This window comes from Meleagris gallopavo, chromosome 22 (genome assembly GCF_905368555.1).
Source record: "Meleagris gallopavo chromosome 22, MGAL_WU_HG_1.1, whole genome shotgun sequence".
Lineage (NCBI taxonomy): Eukaryota > Metazoa > Chordata > Aves > Galliformes > Phasianidae > Meleagris > Meleagris gallopavo.
The window spans coordinates 12,587,561-12,603,162 of NC_139425.1; the positions used below are offsets into that span (position 1 = coordinate 12,587,561).

Here is a 15,602-nt window from a genome sequence, read left to right on the forward strand (position 1 = left end):
TTCTAAGAATAACCTTTCTTAAAAGGGAGTGGTGTCTTGCTTATATTCACAGCATATGGCATAAGGTAGATAAGTGTATGTTACTCCAAATTATTTCCTTTGTGATACTCATTAAGTTGTGTCTGACTTTGACAACTCTTTAGGAGCAATAAATCGAAGGATAGCAAAGTACACTGCAAGCATACACTGAATCTCGCTGACATTTTTAAAGGAATGAAGTATTTGTGGAAAGAAATGTTTACATGTTGCATTTCAAAATTATTTCATAACAATAATTAAATCCAATGTGAATGGCCAAAATAAAAAACAAATGGAAGCAGGTCCAGTCATTGACTAGATGACTGATTTTACAGCCAAGTTGGTGTTTTGTGCCTGAGCCTGCAGTAAGTTTGCTGGCCACCATGACATGTATCATCCGGAGACAGGATGAACAGGATAATGAGACTGAGTTTGGGTATCTTCTGAGCTTGTAGACAAAGGCTTGCAGTACCTAAAATGATGAAATAAAGAAAAAAATGACAAAGATGTTTGACCTAATGCTTGAAGACCTGAAGGAATCAGAATATTCCTTCATCTTCCCATACTGCTGAGCTGGTGGATGTAATCTGAAGCACTGCTTTCATGTGTGTTTTTTCTTTGTCATCATCTGAAACACCTGGAACCACCAGCAGCCAACACATCACCCTTGTTACAAATCTGTTTCTGTTTCTTTATCATGGTTAGTAACAAAATAATGTTCAAAAACAGTGACACAGAGAAGTGCTGCCTACATGATAGGAGCAGGTCAATAGGGAAAATTTGAGGGTATTGCACTGGTACTGTAATTTAATTCTTTCTTGAGACGCATACTCTGTGGATAACCCAACTTGAAACCAGCTGATTAATATATTTGAACACTTGAAGCTGACAGTTAAGCAATTTATGTACAGCAGGCTGGGATGAAAGCAAGCCTAAAGAAAACCTCTGGGAACCCCTGGCCTCAGGATATTTCATTAATAATTAAGGAGAAGTTGACACTGTTCTTTTAGTATCTTCACATCATGACAACACTAACAGCATTGCTGCTGTCACCCGCTGTGCAGGGAGGAGCATTCAGGCCCTGAGCCCTGCAGTCTGTACCAGGCTGGTTCATGGCATCACCCAGCGGAGCCTTTCGCACCCCTTTGCTTCACACAGGATAAAGGTGGGTTTTTTGTTGGCTGTATTACAGCAGTCTCTGGGAACCCCCAGCTCACGCAACCAGGTTTTATTTTATGAGGAGGTATGAATGCACAGAAGAAAAAGTCTGTTCCTGCTTCACACACCCCAGTGTGGGCTCAGTGACTCGCATGAGGGATGAGCACATTGTGACAGTAGGTTTAAGAGATAGTTGATTGGTCAGTTTGCATACTATGGAGGGATATGAAGATCCACTTTAAGTACAGCAAAGAGCCATGCCATTAAATCCACTTTTTTATTCCTCACTGTGAGAAACACCCATGTTTAGAAGGGGTTTTCATGCGTCCATCCCAAAGCCACAATTTCCAGCACCAACAGGCAATGGCTGTCCACAAAGCCATAAACTTTGTACAGGTTTGGGTGGCCAGGGAGAACAGAACACCCTTCGCAAAGGGCTGGGAAGAAGGAGTACCCCTCCCTCTGTGTGTTTGCACCACTGTGTGCACAGTGCCAGGGCTGGGGCAGAGCAGGGCAGAGCCGTGGACACGAGCAGCTCCTCGCCCCAAGCAGCGCTGGTCCCTGAGTGCTGAGTGCCTTCCCTGAGGTAACTCGTGCTGCTTCTGCTCTCATCTGTGCTCTTCTTGGCTTTGCTTTTGGTCTTCCTCTGCTGCCACTTCTGTTCCACGCTTGGATACCGCATGTGCTTTGTGCTAAGGGGGTCTGGGAGCTCCAACAAGTCCTCAGCTTATTATTTTTGGGCATTAACATATTTAGTATGAATTTTCCCTTTCTGTGCATTCGTATTTTCTGCAAAAAAAGACAGAAGAATGAAAGGATCTGCTTTCTGATAGAGTGTTTCTACCATCCGGGTTGGGATTGTTCACCTCTGTGCCATTGTTGAGCTGTTCCCACCCTGAAACTGGGGTGTGAATGTTTGAACAATTTTGCTTTTCCCATTTGACTACAATGCAAAGTGGCTGAAGGGATTGTATTAAAAACTGCCTGGAGAGCCTCAAGGACTGTAATTTTGCATGTCCTGAATGCACGGCCAGCTGCCTGGCTGCAGCTTGATTTGTTCTTGGGTGTTTCTTGTTTGCTCTGGGTGAGTCAACTCAATCCTTCCTTCTGTCATTTTGCTGTCCATTGTCTGTTCACTTCTCCTCCGTGGTCACTGATGATCCTTAGATTTATTTGTTGCCTGGTTTCATCATAGCCAGCACATGTCTGAGTTATCTTTTCCTACCAGGGAGCAATTCAGATCTGCATAGAAGAAAGGTAAGGAGACAGACTAAACCCTCTGCTTGCCTGGCTCCATGTGCATCACAGCAGGAGCAATGCTTCTCTGCCTGGACACAGCCCCATATTCACCTGTTCCCAAGAGACAGGCTATAGAGAGGTACTGGAGAGTATAGGATCCAGCCCTCACCCTGAGGACACCTCATAGATGCTCTTTGTGTGGATTGGTGGATGTTGGGTCCATATCTGCCTCTGGAAATTATGCAAGGTTTTTTAGGTCTTGTTCCAATGCTTACGGAGTAGACATATCTATTACGAAGTGATATACGAAGTGAACTGGTTGAAGTTGATCTTTGTTCTCTTCTGACATTTAAGTAAAACATATGACAAGTTTTAGGGAGGAATCAGTTGAATCTGCCTGTACTTTCTATATTAACAAACACTGTGACACAGGTGATTGTAGCGCTGTCGGTTGGTCAATATATTATGAATGTCAGCACCTGGTTTTAACCAGAGTGCCCAGCAGACCACAGATTTTGCTGTAATTTTCTTAGTTTTCAAAATGCTTACTGCGCTGTCGAGAGCAAAACAAAGGCTTTTGAGAATGAGAGAAAAAAGCAAATTTTACCTAGTGTGGAATTCATGCTTGAGGCATACTACAGTTCGTGTAACATAAAAATAATCTTTAAAGTACAATTTGACATTTGGATTCTTTTCTTTACTACAATAGAAGCAGTGAAACATTATCTGGGCAAGGAAGGGTTTCTGAGCTGTGTCTGAGCTGCAGACTGGCAGTGTTCCTTCCAAACCAGTCGGGTTACATTCCAGCAGGGCTGTGAGCCCCCCACCCCCGTGAGGGTAAATAATATCTTTGGAAGTTAATCACAAAATCCGTATCTAGAAAAGAACCCTAAGGATGAGAACGTTCTGACTCCATTTCCTCTCAAGTTTTGAGGGTTTATTCACATTTTGGAAACATGGCATCAGGATCCTTTCCTGCTTTCATGAGCATCTTCCAGCAGCACCGATGGGTCCTGTACCACTCATGAATAGCCATGATTAGTAATATAATATAAATAGTCATAGACTCTGCAGCAGCAACTCCTCGGTGCAATGCCAGAAGTGAACTGCTGTAACGTTGCCCAATTGGCTTCTTGAATCTCTGCCCGTTTGATACCATTTTGTACGATATCCCCTCTGCCGATTCTCAGTTTTGTCTATAGGTGGCAGTGATCTTTCATTTTTATTTTTCTTCTTTAAAATGAGGCTGAAACATACATACACGAAAATCTTCCTGATTTTACTGGAGAGTCTGGACCAGATATGAGTTCAGTACTGTGAGGAACGGCCACAGAGTTGCCATCATTCTTCTGTTGCCACTTCGCCCCAGAGCATGCTAAAAAGGCAGTCATAATACTGCTTACACCATTTAAATCCCAATGCAATAATCAACTGCTGTTGCAAGGAGGTAGAAGTCTGAAAAGGTATTATATACATGCATGTGTATGCATGCATGATGGAGCTCTGTCTTCTGGGATGTATTCCAGGGCAGCTACATGCAAGTAACTGTTACAGTGTGTTAACAGCAAGGTAGTCCCAGTCTTTTAGCAAAAGTAGCCTATGAGTCTTTTCTGGCTTCTTGCGAGGGGTAACGTTTAAAAAGCCCACATAATCACTGTATGTGTTTTATTTCAATCAGTATTATATACTTGATTGCAGAAGATGGGTAATTTTTCTCCCAGGAAAAAATACACCAGAGATCAGAGCCTGTGATCTCTGTTCTGTATCAGTTAAAGATAACTTATTTGATGCAAATAGATCTGCATCAGCAGGAAACTGGAGCAATTGAGAATCAAGCTACAAATCACTGTAGAAATAAATAAGAAAAAAAATAGGATTTTATTTCTCTCAGATGTGTACTGATTTTACAGTGCATGCAAAAATGGAAGCACGCAGCCTGCAAATATTCCATCCACTGCTTAAGTTGTCTCTGGCATAAACCAGGAGGCCTTGGGAATGGAAAACAAAAGTAAATCCTCCAGATTCAACAAGATACTAAATTTACCACTGAGAGTAAGCAGTAGGATTTGAATCTTGTTTTCTTCTCTTCCAATAGAATAATATTCAATGTTGCTAAGAAACAGAACTACGTAGCAAGGACAAGAGGCCATTGTACATCCAGGGGGAGAAGTTGGCTGTTTTCCACAATAAATCAGAAGTTCTGATTTATAGTGGAAATATCAGCTGAGAAGATAAAACCCACATAAAATAAGTCTGCATCTGAAATCAAGGCTCAGTGCTACAGCTGCTATCAGTGTGGTGATTCCCATCTGTACGTAGCTGCAGTTCATGTTTCGGCATCTTTTGGTGGGGGTCATTCTGTGTCCAGCTGAGCACTGGGCACTCAGAGAACAAAAAACAGGCCTGAAGAGAGGCCCAGTTTGTATTTCGTGTCAATATGATGCAGCATAAAATAGAAACCAGACCTGAATTTCTCTGTACATGGACTGCGGTTAGCAAGAGCCCACCATCTGAAACAATAACTGGAAGCAGACACTGGAGGTATAGGCTGAAATGAGAGCTCCCTCCTGATTCTGAGATTCAATTTGTAAGGAACAACGCTTTTCCTCCTTTTCTCCAATAGCCAAGGGCTGCTTAATGAAAGCACAAAGGAAGGAGCTGTTCCACCATGCCACTACAACTTCCCTGACTCATGCAGACATTCACCAAAGCAATACTGGACACTTGGCACTCATGGTGCTCACGCCAGGAATCCAGCATTATGCCTGGTGCTAGGACAGGCTGCAGTCCTCAGCCTTCCTCTCTTTGGAGACCTTCCTCCATCAAGGAGTGGCTCAGAAAGGTCACTCCTTATTGTTCACTTGTGAAGCCTAATGTGTATCCTAAGCCAAAGTCAATAGGAACCTTCCTTTACGTTCAACCTCCAGCCACATTGCAGGGGATGCATCTGGTCCCAAAGAATTCAGAGGGTACATAAATGTATTTCAGATTGAAATTTTTAATTATCTAATGAGCTAATGGTAATTAACAAGCTAAGTTTATGGCTTGAATTGCAGTCAGAGCTTTGACTCCAACATGTATGGACACAAGAAGTGGTCTTAAACCTGCCAAATATGGGCAGCAGCAACACAGCTGTATCAACACAAGATGCAAAAAGCTCTAAAAACACATCCAGGACTAAAAGTGAACACCATGGGGGCTGGTTCATGTCCTTGCCTTGCTGCAGCTAGCCCAGGGAACGCCCCTCAGCCCATCTACGAGCTGCAGCTGAGTAGCAAAGCCACCTGGAGCTGCCCCACATTTCATAGCCATGAGCATCTACTTTTTTTTATCTCTTGTTATTTAAAAAGCAACAACAAAAATGTAACCCTCTACGAAGCTGCTGCTGTAATTCTTTCATATAATTTGGTCTCTTTCACCTTATTTTGCTATTAACTCTAATTCTTCCCTATCTAATGAATCCTAACAAACAATGTAAGTGTGACTGCCTCCAGTTTTCTTCAAGAAAGAAGAATGTAATCCATGGCATTTCCAGTAAGTAGCTGTGAGCCCCTATGAGTAACCAGGCTGGAACACGTCTGGCTGATGCAGGCTGATGACTAGGGCAGGTGTTTTTGGGAAAACAGGTGGAGCTTATCAGGAATTTAAACAGCCTATCAAAGTCTATTGACATTGGTTGTCTCTCAATTTGAATTGCTTGGTAAACTGATATAAATGAGAAAGAAGAATTGTGCTTTTCCTTCCTCTCCACTTCATAGGAACTATGGGGAACACAGGGAGTGCCCCAGGGGAAGTTGAAGGAGACTGCCCATGTCCAGTAATAAGCTATCAGGTAATTAAGAACTGCCTGCACTCACTTTCCTTGGCTGTAACTTACTGCAGTCATTATGTTTCAAATTTCATGGTGTATCTAATCCTAAGAACCATTTTGTTTGGTATTTCAGGCTCTACCTGAATCTCCTACAACTGTCAAAAATGGATCTGCTGTATTTGCCCAGGATCATTCTCCTGCAATGAATGGTGGAGGTACGCACTGGGGAGTATTAAATCTCTTTTTGCTATGAAAGAGAGAATTTAATGCTGGAGCAACAATAAGTGTTGATGTATGGTCTCAGGTTAAGTGATGATCTCATATTTTAGTTCTTATTTCTGAGTCTGTACAGCATGAACAAGGCAAGCACGGTTTGATGGTGATTGATATACCCTTATATGTAAATTATGAGTGTTAGTTTGGAAGTAGAATGGTATCCAGCATGGCTTGGCTCTTGTGCAATGTTCTCCTGTATGAAGTAAAGAACAGAAAAAGGAAGAGAGGTATCACATACCTTTGGAGGGATGTGGGTAAGCTGCTGCCTCAGTAAGAGCGTTCCATTTCTCACCTATTTCATGATGTGCATAGCAGGGCAGCAACCAGGCTGGTGTATGATGCTACTGCAGGCAGGCTGGATCCTGAGCTCCAAGAAAAGGTGCCTGTCAACAGCTCAGCCCTGCTCTCCTTGTTCGCATCCTTTCTGAATATCAGCTGTGAAATACATGGTCTATGTGCTAAAAATTGGGCTGCGAGCAATTTTGAAATGTTGGCTCCACATATTCATGGGCAATTGCTCTCAGCCCCAGAGATGTGTCTCTCTCTCCCCCCTTACACTTCAGCACCTCATTAATTTCTCCTACTACCTCTCATTGGCTCTGGAGCCATATTAAGCAGCACTCACTATCGCAGCATTGCTTCGGTTCATGTCTCTGCAGATCCAGCCAAGTTAATTTTACCACTATTTTCCTTGCGTTAGATTTCTTTCTATTCTCAGAATATAATGAAAGCCAACAATTCTCTCCAATCTCAGTAAGGAAAGAAAATATTATTCTATTTTTCATTGTCAAGAAAAACCTCTCAGCCTGTTACATCCAGTTGAAAAATCTAAATGTAGAAAGAAAAATCAAGTTTGGTATGGAAATAAGCAGATGGTACTGATTACTATCAGAATGCCCCATTCCCTGCTAAATTTCCTAATGCCACCTAGCTAAAAGAAGTCAGTTGAGATGGCTGCCCACTAAAAGCTACAAGCCTGTCATTGTGTGTTCCTGCTAGTGTAAACCAGCAGAGTTCTGGGCAGTAAATAAAAGCCAGGTAAAGACTTAAGAAGTAAGTGTGTGTTTTAATTTTAACATGTGAAATTAAGCATATGTTATTATTTTACTTAAATGGTTTCCTTAATTAATGTAATTACTAAACAAGTTTAAGTAGCAAGCTGGAAAATTGGACTAGGCTTTGTTGATATTACTCTGTAATTTTATTAGCGTTTAAGGAATAGTTGAATCATTAACTACTTAGATACCACTGAAATCATGCCAGATTTCATAATTTAATCAAGAAAATCTGTTAATATTGGGGAAAAAAGGGCAAAAAATAGTGCAGTTATTTATTTCATGCAGCAAAAGGCAGGTGAAGCAAGTGGGCTGCGGTAACAGATATGTCTGTGGTCTTCATCTTGTTAGATTGCCAGAGATATGACCATGTGCTGTGCATTAAATGATAGAGTTGATAAATGAGTGTATGAAATCTATATCTGCTAATATAATGAAAAAATGGAGTTGTGAAAGTTAACGTAATATGACTAGGGGAAGTAATGCTATTTTGGAGAGCCCCATCACCATCTGCTTCACATCTGGCTGAGCAGGTTAGTGATTTCACTGCTTCTGCTCAAACAGGCTGACAGATGTGTGGGCTTAGGGATTCTTTCCACTGCTTGTCTTTCCTGCTTCCCCGATTCTCTGGGCTGCAGGCATTGCACTGTGCTATCATCCACCTTTTCCTCCTGTAATGCCATTTAAATACAGTGGCTCCCTTACATCTTCTTGACATCTTCCTTTGTGGCAAAAGGATAATGACTTCTAATGTCTGCTGCTGGCCTTTCTGAACCTCAAGTGATAAAAGTGCTTGGTTAACAACAAGAAAGGGGAAGGGAACAGAGCTAGCAGCAGTTTATCCCTGGGTTTTGAACCACACAGAGTACACATGCCTGTTGTCTTTGTGAGTGTCTGACTTCCAAGGAAGAGAATAACGCTGCAGTTCTATAACAACATTGCTAAACAAAATAACTCTTTGTAACTGGCTTTTATTCAAATAGCCAGGGATAGTAAGATCATATTTTTTTAATGCCCTGATCAGATGAGCTCTTGCCTCCCCAAAAAAATACAGAACCATTTTCTCCTAGCACTTGTTTTATGGCATGTTCACCACACACCAGCAGCTGAGAGCAGGACATGTCTGTGCTGAGGACCTTGGCGATTCACGTCGTTCCTCATCCAATAACTATAAATGAGGTGCACTGTGGAAGACTCAGCAGGATAAAGGGCAGGAAGCAAGAAATTGCAAACACGAGACATCACAGGATCTTGCTGAAGATGTTCCCTGACAGTATTAGCTACGAGAGTGAATGTAGCTGCTGAAAGATAGCAAAGAAAGGCTAAGGAGAAGGATTGTGTTTTAAGAAGGAATCTGGAGGATGTAACTGTACAACCTGAGTATTAAAAATAGATGTTCATCCAGAATGTGGCTTAATCTGCCGCTAAGGACATAAAGAGCAAACCAAGATTCAGAGAAAATTAGGTTATAGTGAGGAAAGCAGTCTGGAGGTGCTGGGCAGAAATGCTTTTAGTCATTGCTGTACATTTCCAGGCAATAACAGACTTTGGCTAAAAATGAAAACCTTTGTTGGAACAAAAAAAGGCTGAAATGAAATGTGTCAAGAGGTTGGAAAATGTTGTTGTCAAAGTGGCAACATTTCCACCCAAACAATACGATTTCAAAAACTTTCTCCTTTGCAGTTTGCTGTGAATATGGCACGCATCAAATCCTTCTGTTCACCCACCATGTTAATACCCTCTCTCTGGTGGGAGGATCTGCTTTGGCTGGTGTCTGAGCAGACTTTCTCTGAAGTACTTGGGACTGTTTTGACACAAAAGATGTGCTGCAGAGCACATGCCAACGGTGCTTTCCAGGTCTTTCATTCCTGCAATTACAATTAGAGATAAAAGTCGCTTGATAGGTTCATGAGCTACTTTTGTTGCAGATGATCTTATATTCTATTTTTATACTAAAAACTGTGCTTTTTTTATCTATCACATGAAACAGAAGTTTGGCATTTATTTCAATTATTTTTCAGTGCATATTTTTTCTACTTCAGCTGGAGATGAGTTTCCTTTTTGCTTTCTTCCCAAGTTTCCAGCTATAATTAGTAGTTATATCTTCAGTTCCTTGTCTCACATAGCACTACAGGAGGTTTGGGAAACTGTAACTGATTCCTCAACAGATATGGGAGCTGAATTATTTGCACCTTTTCTTTGCATGTCAGTATGTTGAAATTGATTTTGGTGGAATATTGTAGAAGAATATTACTGGCAAAGAAATCTTGCCAGTGTGAGTCATTTTCTTGCTTGAATAGTAACAATTCAGGGCAAGAAACTTTCTCTATTAGAGGGCACAAAGAAACAAACATCTGCTTACTGGGCACAATATGTTGTATGGAGGAACTCTGGGCCCCTCTGCATGTTTGCACACGCACAAAAAAAAAAAGAAAGCAAATGTCAGATGTAAAATGTTGGAAGCAGATTCTATGCCCTCCTGGTGGCTGCTGAGATGCGGGCCTTGCAGTGGCAGTCTGTGCTTTGACAGCTGTTGCCTTTGCAGCTGGAGAGCATTTCAGTAAATTTGCTCAATGTGCAAATGATGACATGCCAGCACACTGGCCCATCTCTCTTGGAAAGCTGGTGTAACTGTAGTGTGAAAAGCTAACCAGTAGGTTGGGTTTTTGCGGTCTAAAAATGTTCATTTTTCCTTATCTTGAAAAGGCATTTTTAAAATGAAATGACATTGGAAATATATACTGTGGGAGACAGGCATTTTAGGCAAGCTTTATTGGCTATTGGAGTTTCATTTATGTTACAACACAATGCAGTATTGCCTAAAGATTATAATAATTACCAGACATAATTTCAACTTTACTCTGAAAACAGCAATCTTTAAATTGAATTTTAGCAAGTTAGGTTGAGACTGACAATTTTGCCCAGCTAAAATTAAGTAGAGCTAAATTTACACCTGAAGTCTGTGTTAGTGATTGACAGCAAAAATAGATATCTATCCCAGCCAAAGCAAAGGAGAGAAGCTGAAGACGTAAGGCTGGCTTATCTCCTTACAAGACTCCTTGTTTTCTGGGGTTTCACACTACATAAGCATCTGATTCAGTCTTCTATCCACAAAACAGACGTAAGAGGCATTTTTCTCTTATTGCTTTTGTCTTGTACAACACAAGATCCTTCCTCATTGCTCATAAAGTACTTGGGATTTTTAGCTCATGTATATTAATGAAGCACCTATGTAATAGGGGCATATTTCATGATTGATAAGACAAAAGTTGTTTTCTTAATCTGAAGTGTAATGGCTATATGTACCCAAGGGAGAATTTCGTAAGAATTTTTGGCAGAGGAAAGAAAGGTGATAGCCTTATCCTCATGAGTGAAAAGAGATCAAAACAGAAGGATACAACGTCCAGCTCAGATGTGATTTATAACTGCTCAAATTAAGTTTAAACTAGTCTACAAAAAGTAGAGGATTCTAAGTAGAAATGGCTCGTTGGAGAGTGAACAGGGAGACAACAGTGTTGGAAAACTGAGTGAAATAGGCTGTGACTGCACAGGCTGTTGGGAATTTGGCAAGCCAGGAAACAAATCAATCCTGTTTCTGATCTTTATTTCTGTCCAGCTCCGATAGAGAAAAGTGTAATATAATATGGAACTTTGTCTCAAGTTTTAGCAATACTTATGCATAACACTTCTTTAAGTTCAATTGGAAAGTAGCCTATACTCAGATGAAGTGAATTCACCCAGACCACTTGATTAGAATGCTGAAGGCATCGGGGCTGATTTGTTTCTTGTAACATGCCTGCTAGGGTGAGTACCCCAAAAGCTCAGCTGCAACCCAGCACTGGCAGCTGAGCAGGGGCTATGCAGAACATATAGAATTTGCACTGACATCAGTGTGAGACAACAGGATGGAAAATCAGATGAGTTGGTCCCACAGATAAGCTGCAGCTTGTGCTCAGTGCAAGAAAACAACAGGGGCTTTAAACAAGCTGTGTTGTGTGGTCCTTACTGGGGCTCCAATCTCAAACTACTTTATTAAGGAGGGTGGTCACCGTGCTTAATTGTACAACCCTTACAACCTCTCTGCTGTGTGGGATAATTACTGTTTCGTACTTTTTTGCAGTGGCTGTGAAGGAAAGTGTTGCACGGGATAATGCAGCTGCTTCTTCCCCAGAGACAAAGGAGCAGAGTGCTGCCGTGGTGGGCAGGGAGGCTGCTGGGAGCGCTGCCAGCAGGGCTCTGCCATCTGCAAAGCTCCGCTCTGTCTTTGCGTTTTCATGGTCTGTACCAGGGCGTACTGAAGACCCAGCATCGGATTCATCAGTTGGATTGGCGAAGCTTGATGTCAGCTCGGAGGCACACGGCGTGAACAAAGCACCGAGTGACAGCGCGGCCTCCCCTGCGGCAGCTGCGCCTCAGCCCAGCGCCCATAAAGAGCCTGACCAGGCCCTGCCAGCAGCCAAACCTCAACTCAGCAGCCCCACAGTGCCAGCGACACCTGAGGGAGAGGATGCGGCCGTGCTGAAGCCAAAACAAGTCAACTTTTTTGACAAGATCTTCAAACTGGAGAAGGGGAAGGAGAAGAGCCAAGCGCAGCCGGGTGCCCAGGAGGGTGGGCAGCCTTTGGGTGCTCCTGGCGGGCACAGCACTGCACAAGAGGCAGCTGGACTGCAGAGTGCTTCCAACAGCATCCTGACTGAGAAGGTAAGTGCTGGGACAGGGCTTTCCGTGCCACATTTAAAGACAACTAAAAATAACAGCACGGGACAACCTGTTGCAGTGATTACTCAGTGAGTAAGTTGGCGGTCTTAAAATTACTGGAGGTAATCTCTGGGAGGGGAGCCCATGGCAGGGCAGCAGCAGCTCTGATCTGTGCATAGGTAAGTCTGGATGGTGAAGAGTGGCCGTCTACAAGTGAAGGCCAAAATACCTGAAAGTAAATTTGTTACTTGTGCTTCTGGAGTTTGACACCAGATAGTTCAAAGAAATTCTTATGGAATGGTTGCTCTTCTTGAGCAGCGTCTGCATATTGCATCCCATGCAAGCTCCATTAAGGAATAAGATGTAGTAAAAGCTTTTGTACTATTGATCATTGCAAATTCTAGTCCAAAAAATCCAGTCCTTAGGACTGATTTTGCAGGAGGGCAGAATGCAATATAAGATAGCTTGTCATGGAGAGCTTGCCAGACAGAGGAGCTGAAAACAGATCTGGGTTTAGTGTGCGCATCAAGGAATAGTGTTGTTACTTTTAGCAGTATCTGTTTTGTAACCCAAATGCTATCCTTTTGTCTGAAACCAAAGGACAGATAGCAGTAGAAGATAAATGGTCAGAAGTCATTCATTTGTTACTGTCCTTTGTTACCAGAATGAGTGTAACATCTCAGTTCTCAGGCTTATCACTGGTATTGTTCACTGCCTACAGTAAAGCTTCACTTCAGCCCCAGTGCATATCTGAAATAAAGCCTATTTTTCAAGGACAGGATGATGAGATTTTTACACTTCCTGGTAAGTCTGAAACCAGTAAAAACACTGTAGGATTGATTTTTCAGCAGCTAACTGCTGAAAACATTCAGTCTTTGGATTGAGTGTAAGTGGCATAGCTCTTAGTGTCACTGGAATGATGCCAGTCTATAGTACTGGGGATCTAGTGCAAGTCCTGTGCAGGGCTGGAAATAGGAGGGAGGCACTGGCTGCATGTCCTCCCCTCAGTGGAATCTCTAAGTGTCACTTTAATGGTGATGGTTTTTATCTGATTACTTTGGGCTCTCAAATAACACTGCTGCACTGAAACTGTGTAAAATAACATTGAACATGGCTCAGAGGATGCTCACTGCTGGAACTGACCATATACGTTATCCAAAAACATCTCTTCAGCTTCTATTCTTCTACTTCACGTTTGAGGAAATATAAAATAGAGATGATCTCATTACTTGTGTAAATGTAAAAATTGAAATATCTTTAAAGATTAGTGCATAAAACTTAAGTGACACTTTTAATTGTTGTTTCAGAAGTGTAACCCACCACCAGTATCTCATCTATGCATGTTACTGTAAGGCATCTGCAGTCTCAGCCTTAGCAGTGTATCCAGTCATTCACTGGGGAGACAGACATGGAGCAGAATGAATCATCTCTCTGTGTTGCTGTTGCTTCTATTTGTAGCTATTACAACAAAGTTTTTCAGTGTTGTAAACTCCTGCAGATATTGACTAATACACACAGCATAAGATTTGCTGTTTGCTGGAATAGTTATTTTTTACAAACAATTGTCTGATTTGTAATGACAAATTATTTCCTGTTTTGCTGAGACAGTAAACAGAATGCAAAAGGTCACGGTTCTTTCTGTGGAAGTACCATGGTATGAGATGTTTTCTAATGAAATAAGCTGAAGTAGCTTTAATTGGAAGTCTGAGTTGCTGGTGATTGGGAAAGACAAATCAGGCATTTCTGATGAGCATCCATCAAGGGATGGGGACAGGACAAGAATTCTAAAGCTTTTTTGCTAGTTCAGATGAATTAGAAGCACTGCTCATCTGTGCTCATCTGGAGGAGGGAGAGGGAGTCTCTCTCATAAGGGAGAGTGACAATTTTAACCTTATCCTTGAATCTTCTGATGACAATTTTTGTCTTTCAATCCTCAAATATACAAGGGAAGGGGGACAGGGAAACAGTTGATAAGGGCATTTCCTGGGAGAAAAGTAGCAGCTGAACACTCCTGGTATTTGCTGGACTTTAACTGCATTCCGAAAACAAAAGCTGAGGCTCTGCCTTGCAGTTCAGTTGCTTTCTGTTTCCTCTAAAGTTGCTCATTCTCGTGTAGGATGGAGGAACGACCAAATCTAAACTAATTACTCTTACTTTCTTAACTCTAAACTGTTACCAAATAACCATACTAAAAATCCAGATATTGCTGCTCATGGTTTCTTTAATTTCTTGTTGGATGATGGCTTGTAGTATTTGTAAAAGAAAAAGAACACTTTCCCTGAGTTGAGTGCCAGCACATAACAAGCAGCATTGCTGGTAAGTAAGAGAGATTCCACAGTTGTAGCTTAAGAGCTGCACAAACATTCTGTGTTTGGTGAAACACTCTTTATTTTTGTGGTCTACAAAACTACATTCAGAAGACAGCATAATTAAAACAAGGACAGAATTCATGAATTCATGAAGCATTTACTATGTAAGCCAAAGAAAAGATAAATTATATGCCTGTAATGTTTCACTGAGCTGTGATTCATACAAACAAAAGTGCTGGCAGGAATACATTCCTTTGATATGCTTTTCTAATGACTGAACCTAAACGACAGTGTAAGTACTTAAGGTGTTTATTACCCCCAAACTTGGATCTCCAAAGAAATGAATTGAACATTTGCACAGGATCTGTTAACTTCTAATGGTGACTTTCTTCTGTTACTCTGAGTTTTCTTTCATTAGTGTTTGCCTTCAGGGCCCTGCACAATGCTTTACACAGTGAGCTGCTGCAGAGCCTTCTGTGGTCATTTGACAATGGCTCTTAAAATGCATTATTGTAGGACTCCATGCTTTCTCTCTTTGATTTATATGCTGAAGGCCCGACTCTGTACTCCTTCCTCCAGCAGCGTTCCCATGAAGGCAAGAAGGATCACTGCATCTGTGCAAGGCCAGCTTTGAGTTAATCAGGGTATCTAGTGGCAGTCTGGCTTGGGACTCCTGGCCTGGGAGCTCTGTGCCGTGGGTTGCTTGGTGGCCTCTTTGTGCTCTGCATGCCAATCCTGGATTGAAGCAGTGTGCCTCCAGCTCTTCATGATCTGCAATAGCTTTTACATTTGCTGGGCAGTTTAGAATTAGCAGGGAGACACTGCTAGTACTGCCAGTGGTGGCGACTGTCATTTTTGCAATAGGTTCAGATAGTAGTTGCTGCTCATAATACCTGTTTGCCATGATGTTCAGTAGTTTTCTTCTTCCTAAATGATGCACAGCCTAAGCAGGAAGAGCTTGGGTTTAAGTATGTGTAAAAATGGTTTTTTAATAGCATCAAACGCTTTGTTAATGAAATCTTATTTAGTGATATATTT

General features: G+C 41.8%; 1 protein-coding gene across 5 annotated transcripts in view; it reads left to right on the forward strand.

The window, feature by feature from the left end:
* Window positions 1–1,605: 1,605 nt before the first annotated feature.
* BCAS1 (brain enriched myelin associated protein 1) overlaps window positions 1,606–15,602 on the forward strand; it is a 42,486-nt gene continuing 28,489 nt past the window's right edge. The window contains exons 1-4 of one of the 5 annotated variants that reach the window (XM_085241460.1): window positions 1,606–1,762; window positions 6,174–6,247; window positions 6,360–6,441; window positions 11,678–12,258. In XM_085241460.1, coding sequence (XP_085097586.1) covers window positions 6,179–6,247; window positions 6,360–6,441; window positions 11,678–12,258 — 732 coding nt within the window. In that variant the 5' untranslated portion in view covers window positions 1,606–1,762; window positions 6,174–6,178. Of the gene's footprint in view, window positions 1,763–2,130; window positions 2,261–2,297; window positions 2,434–6,173; window positions 6,248–6,359; window positions 6,442–11,677; window positions 12,259–15,602 lie in introns of those variants that run through there. The other 4 variants (XM_085241463.1, XM_085241462.1, XM_085241461.1 and 1 more) reach the window with 4 other exon arrangements.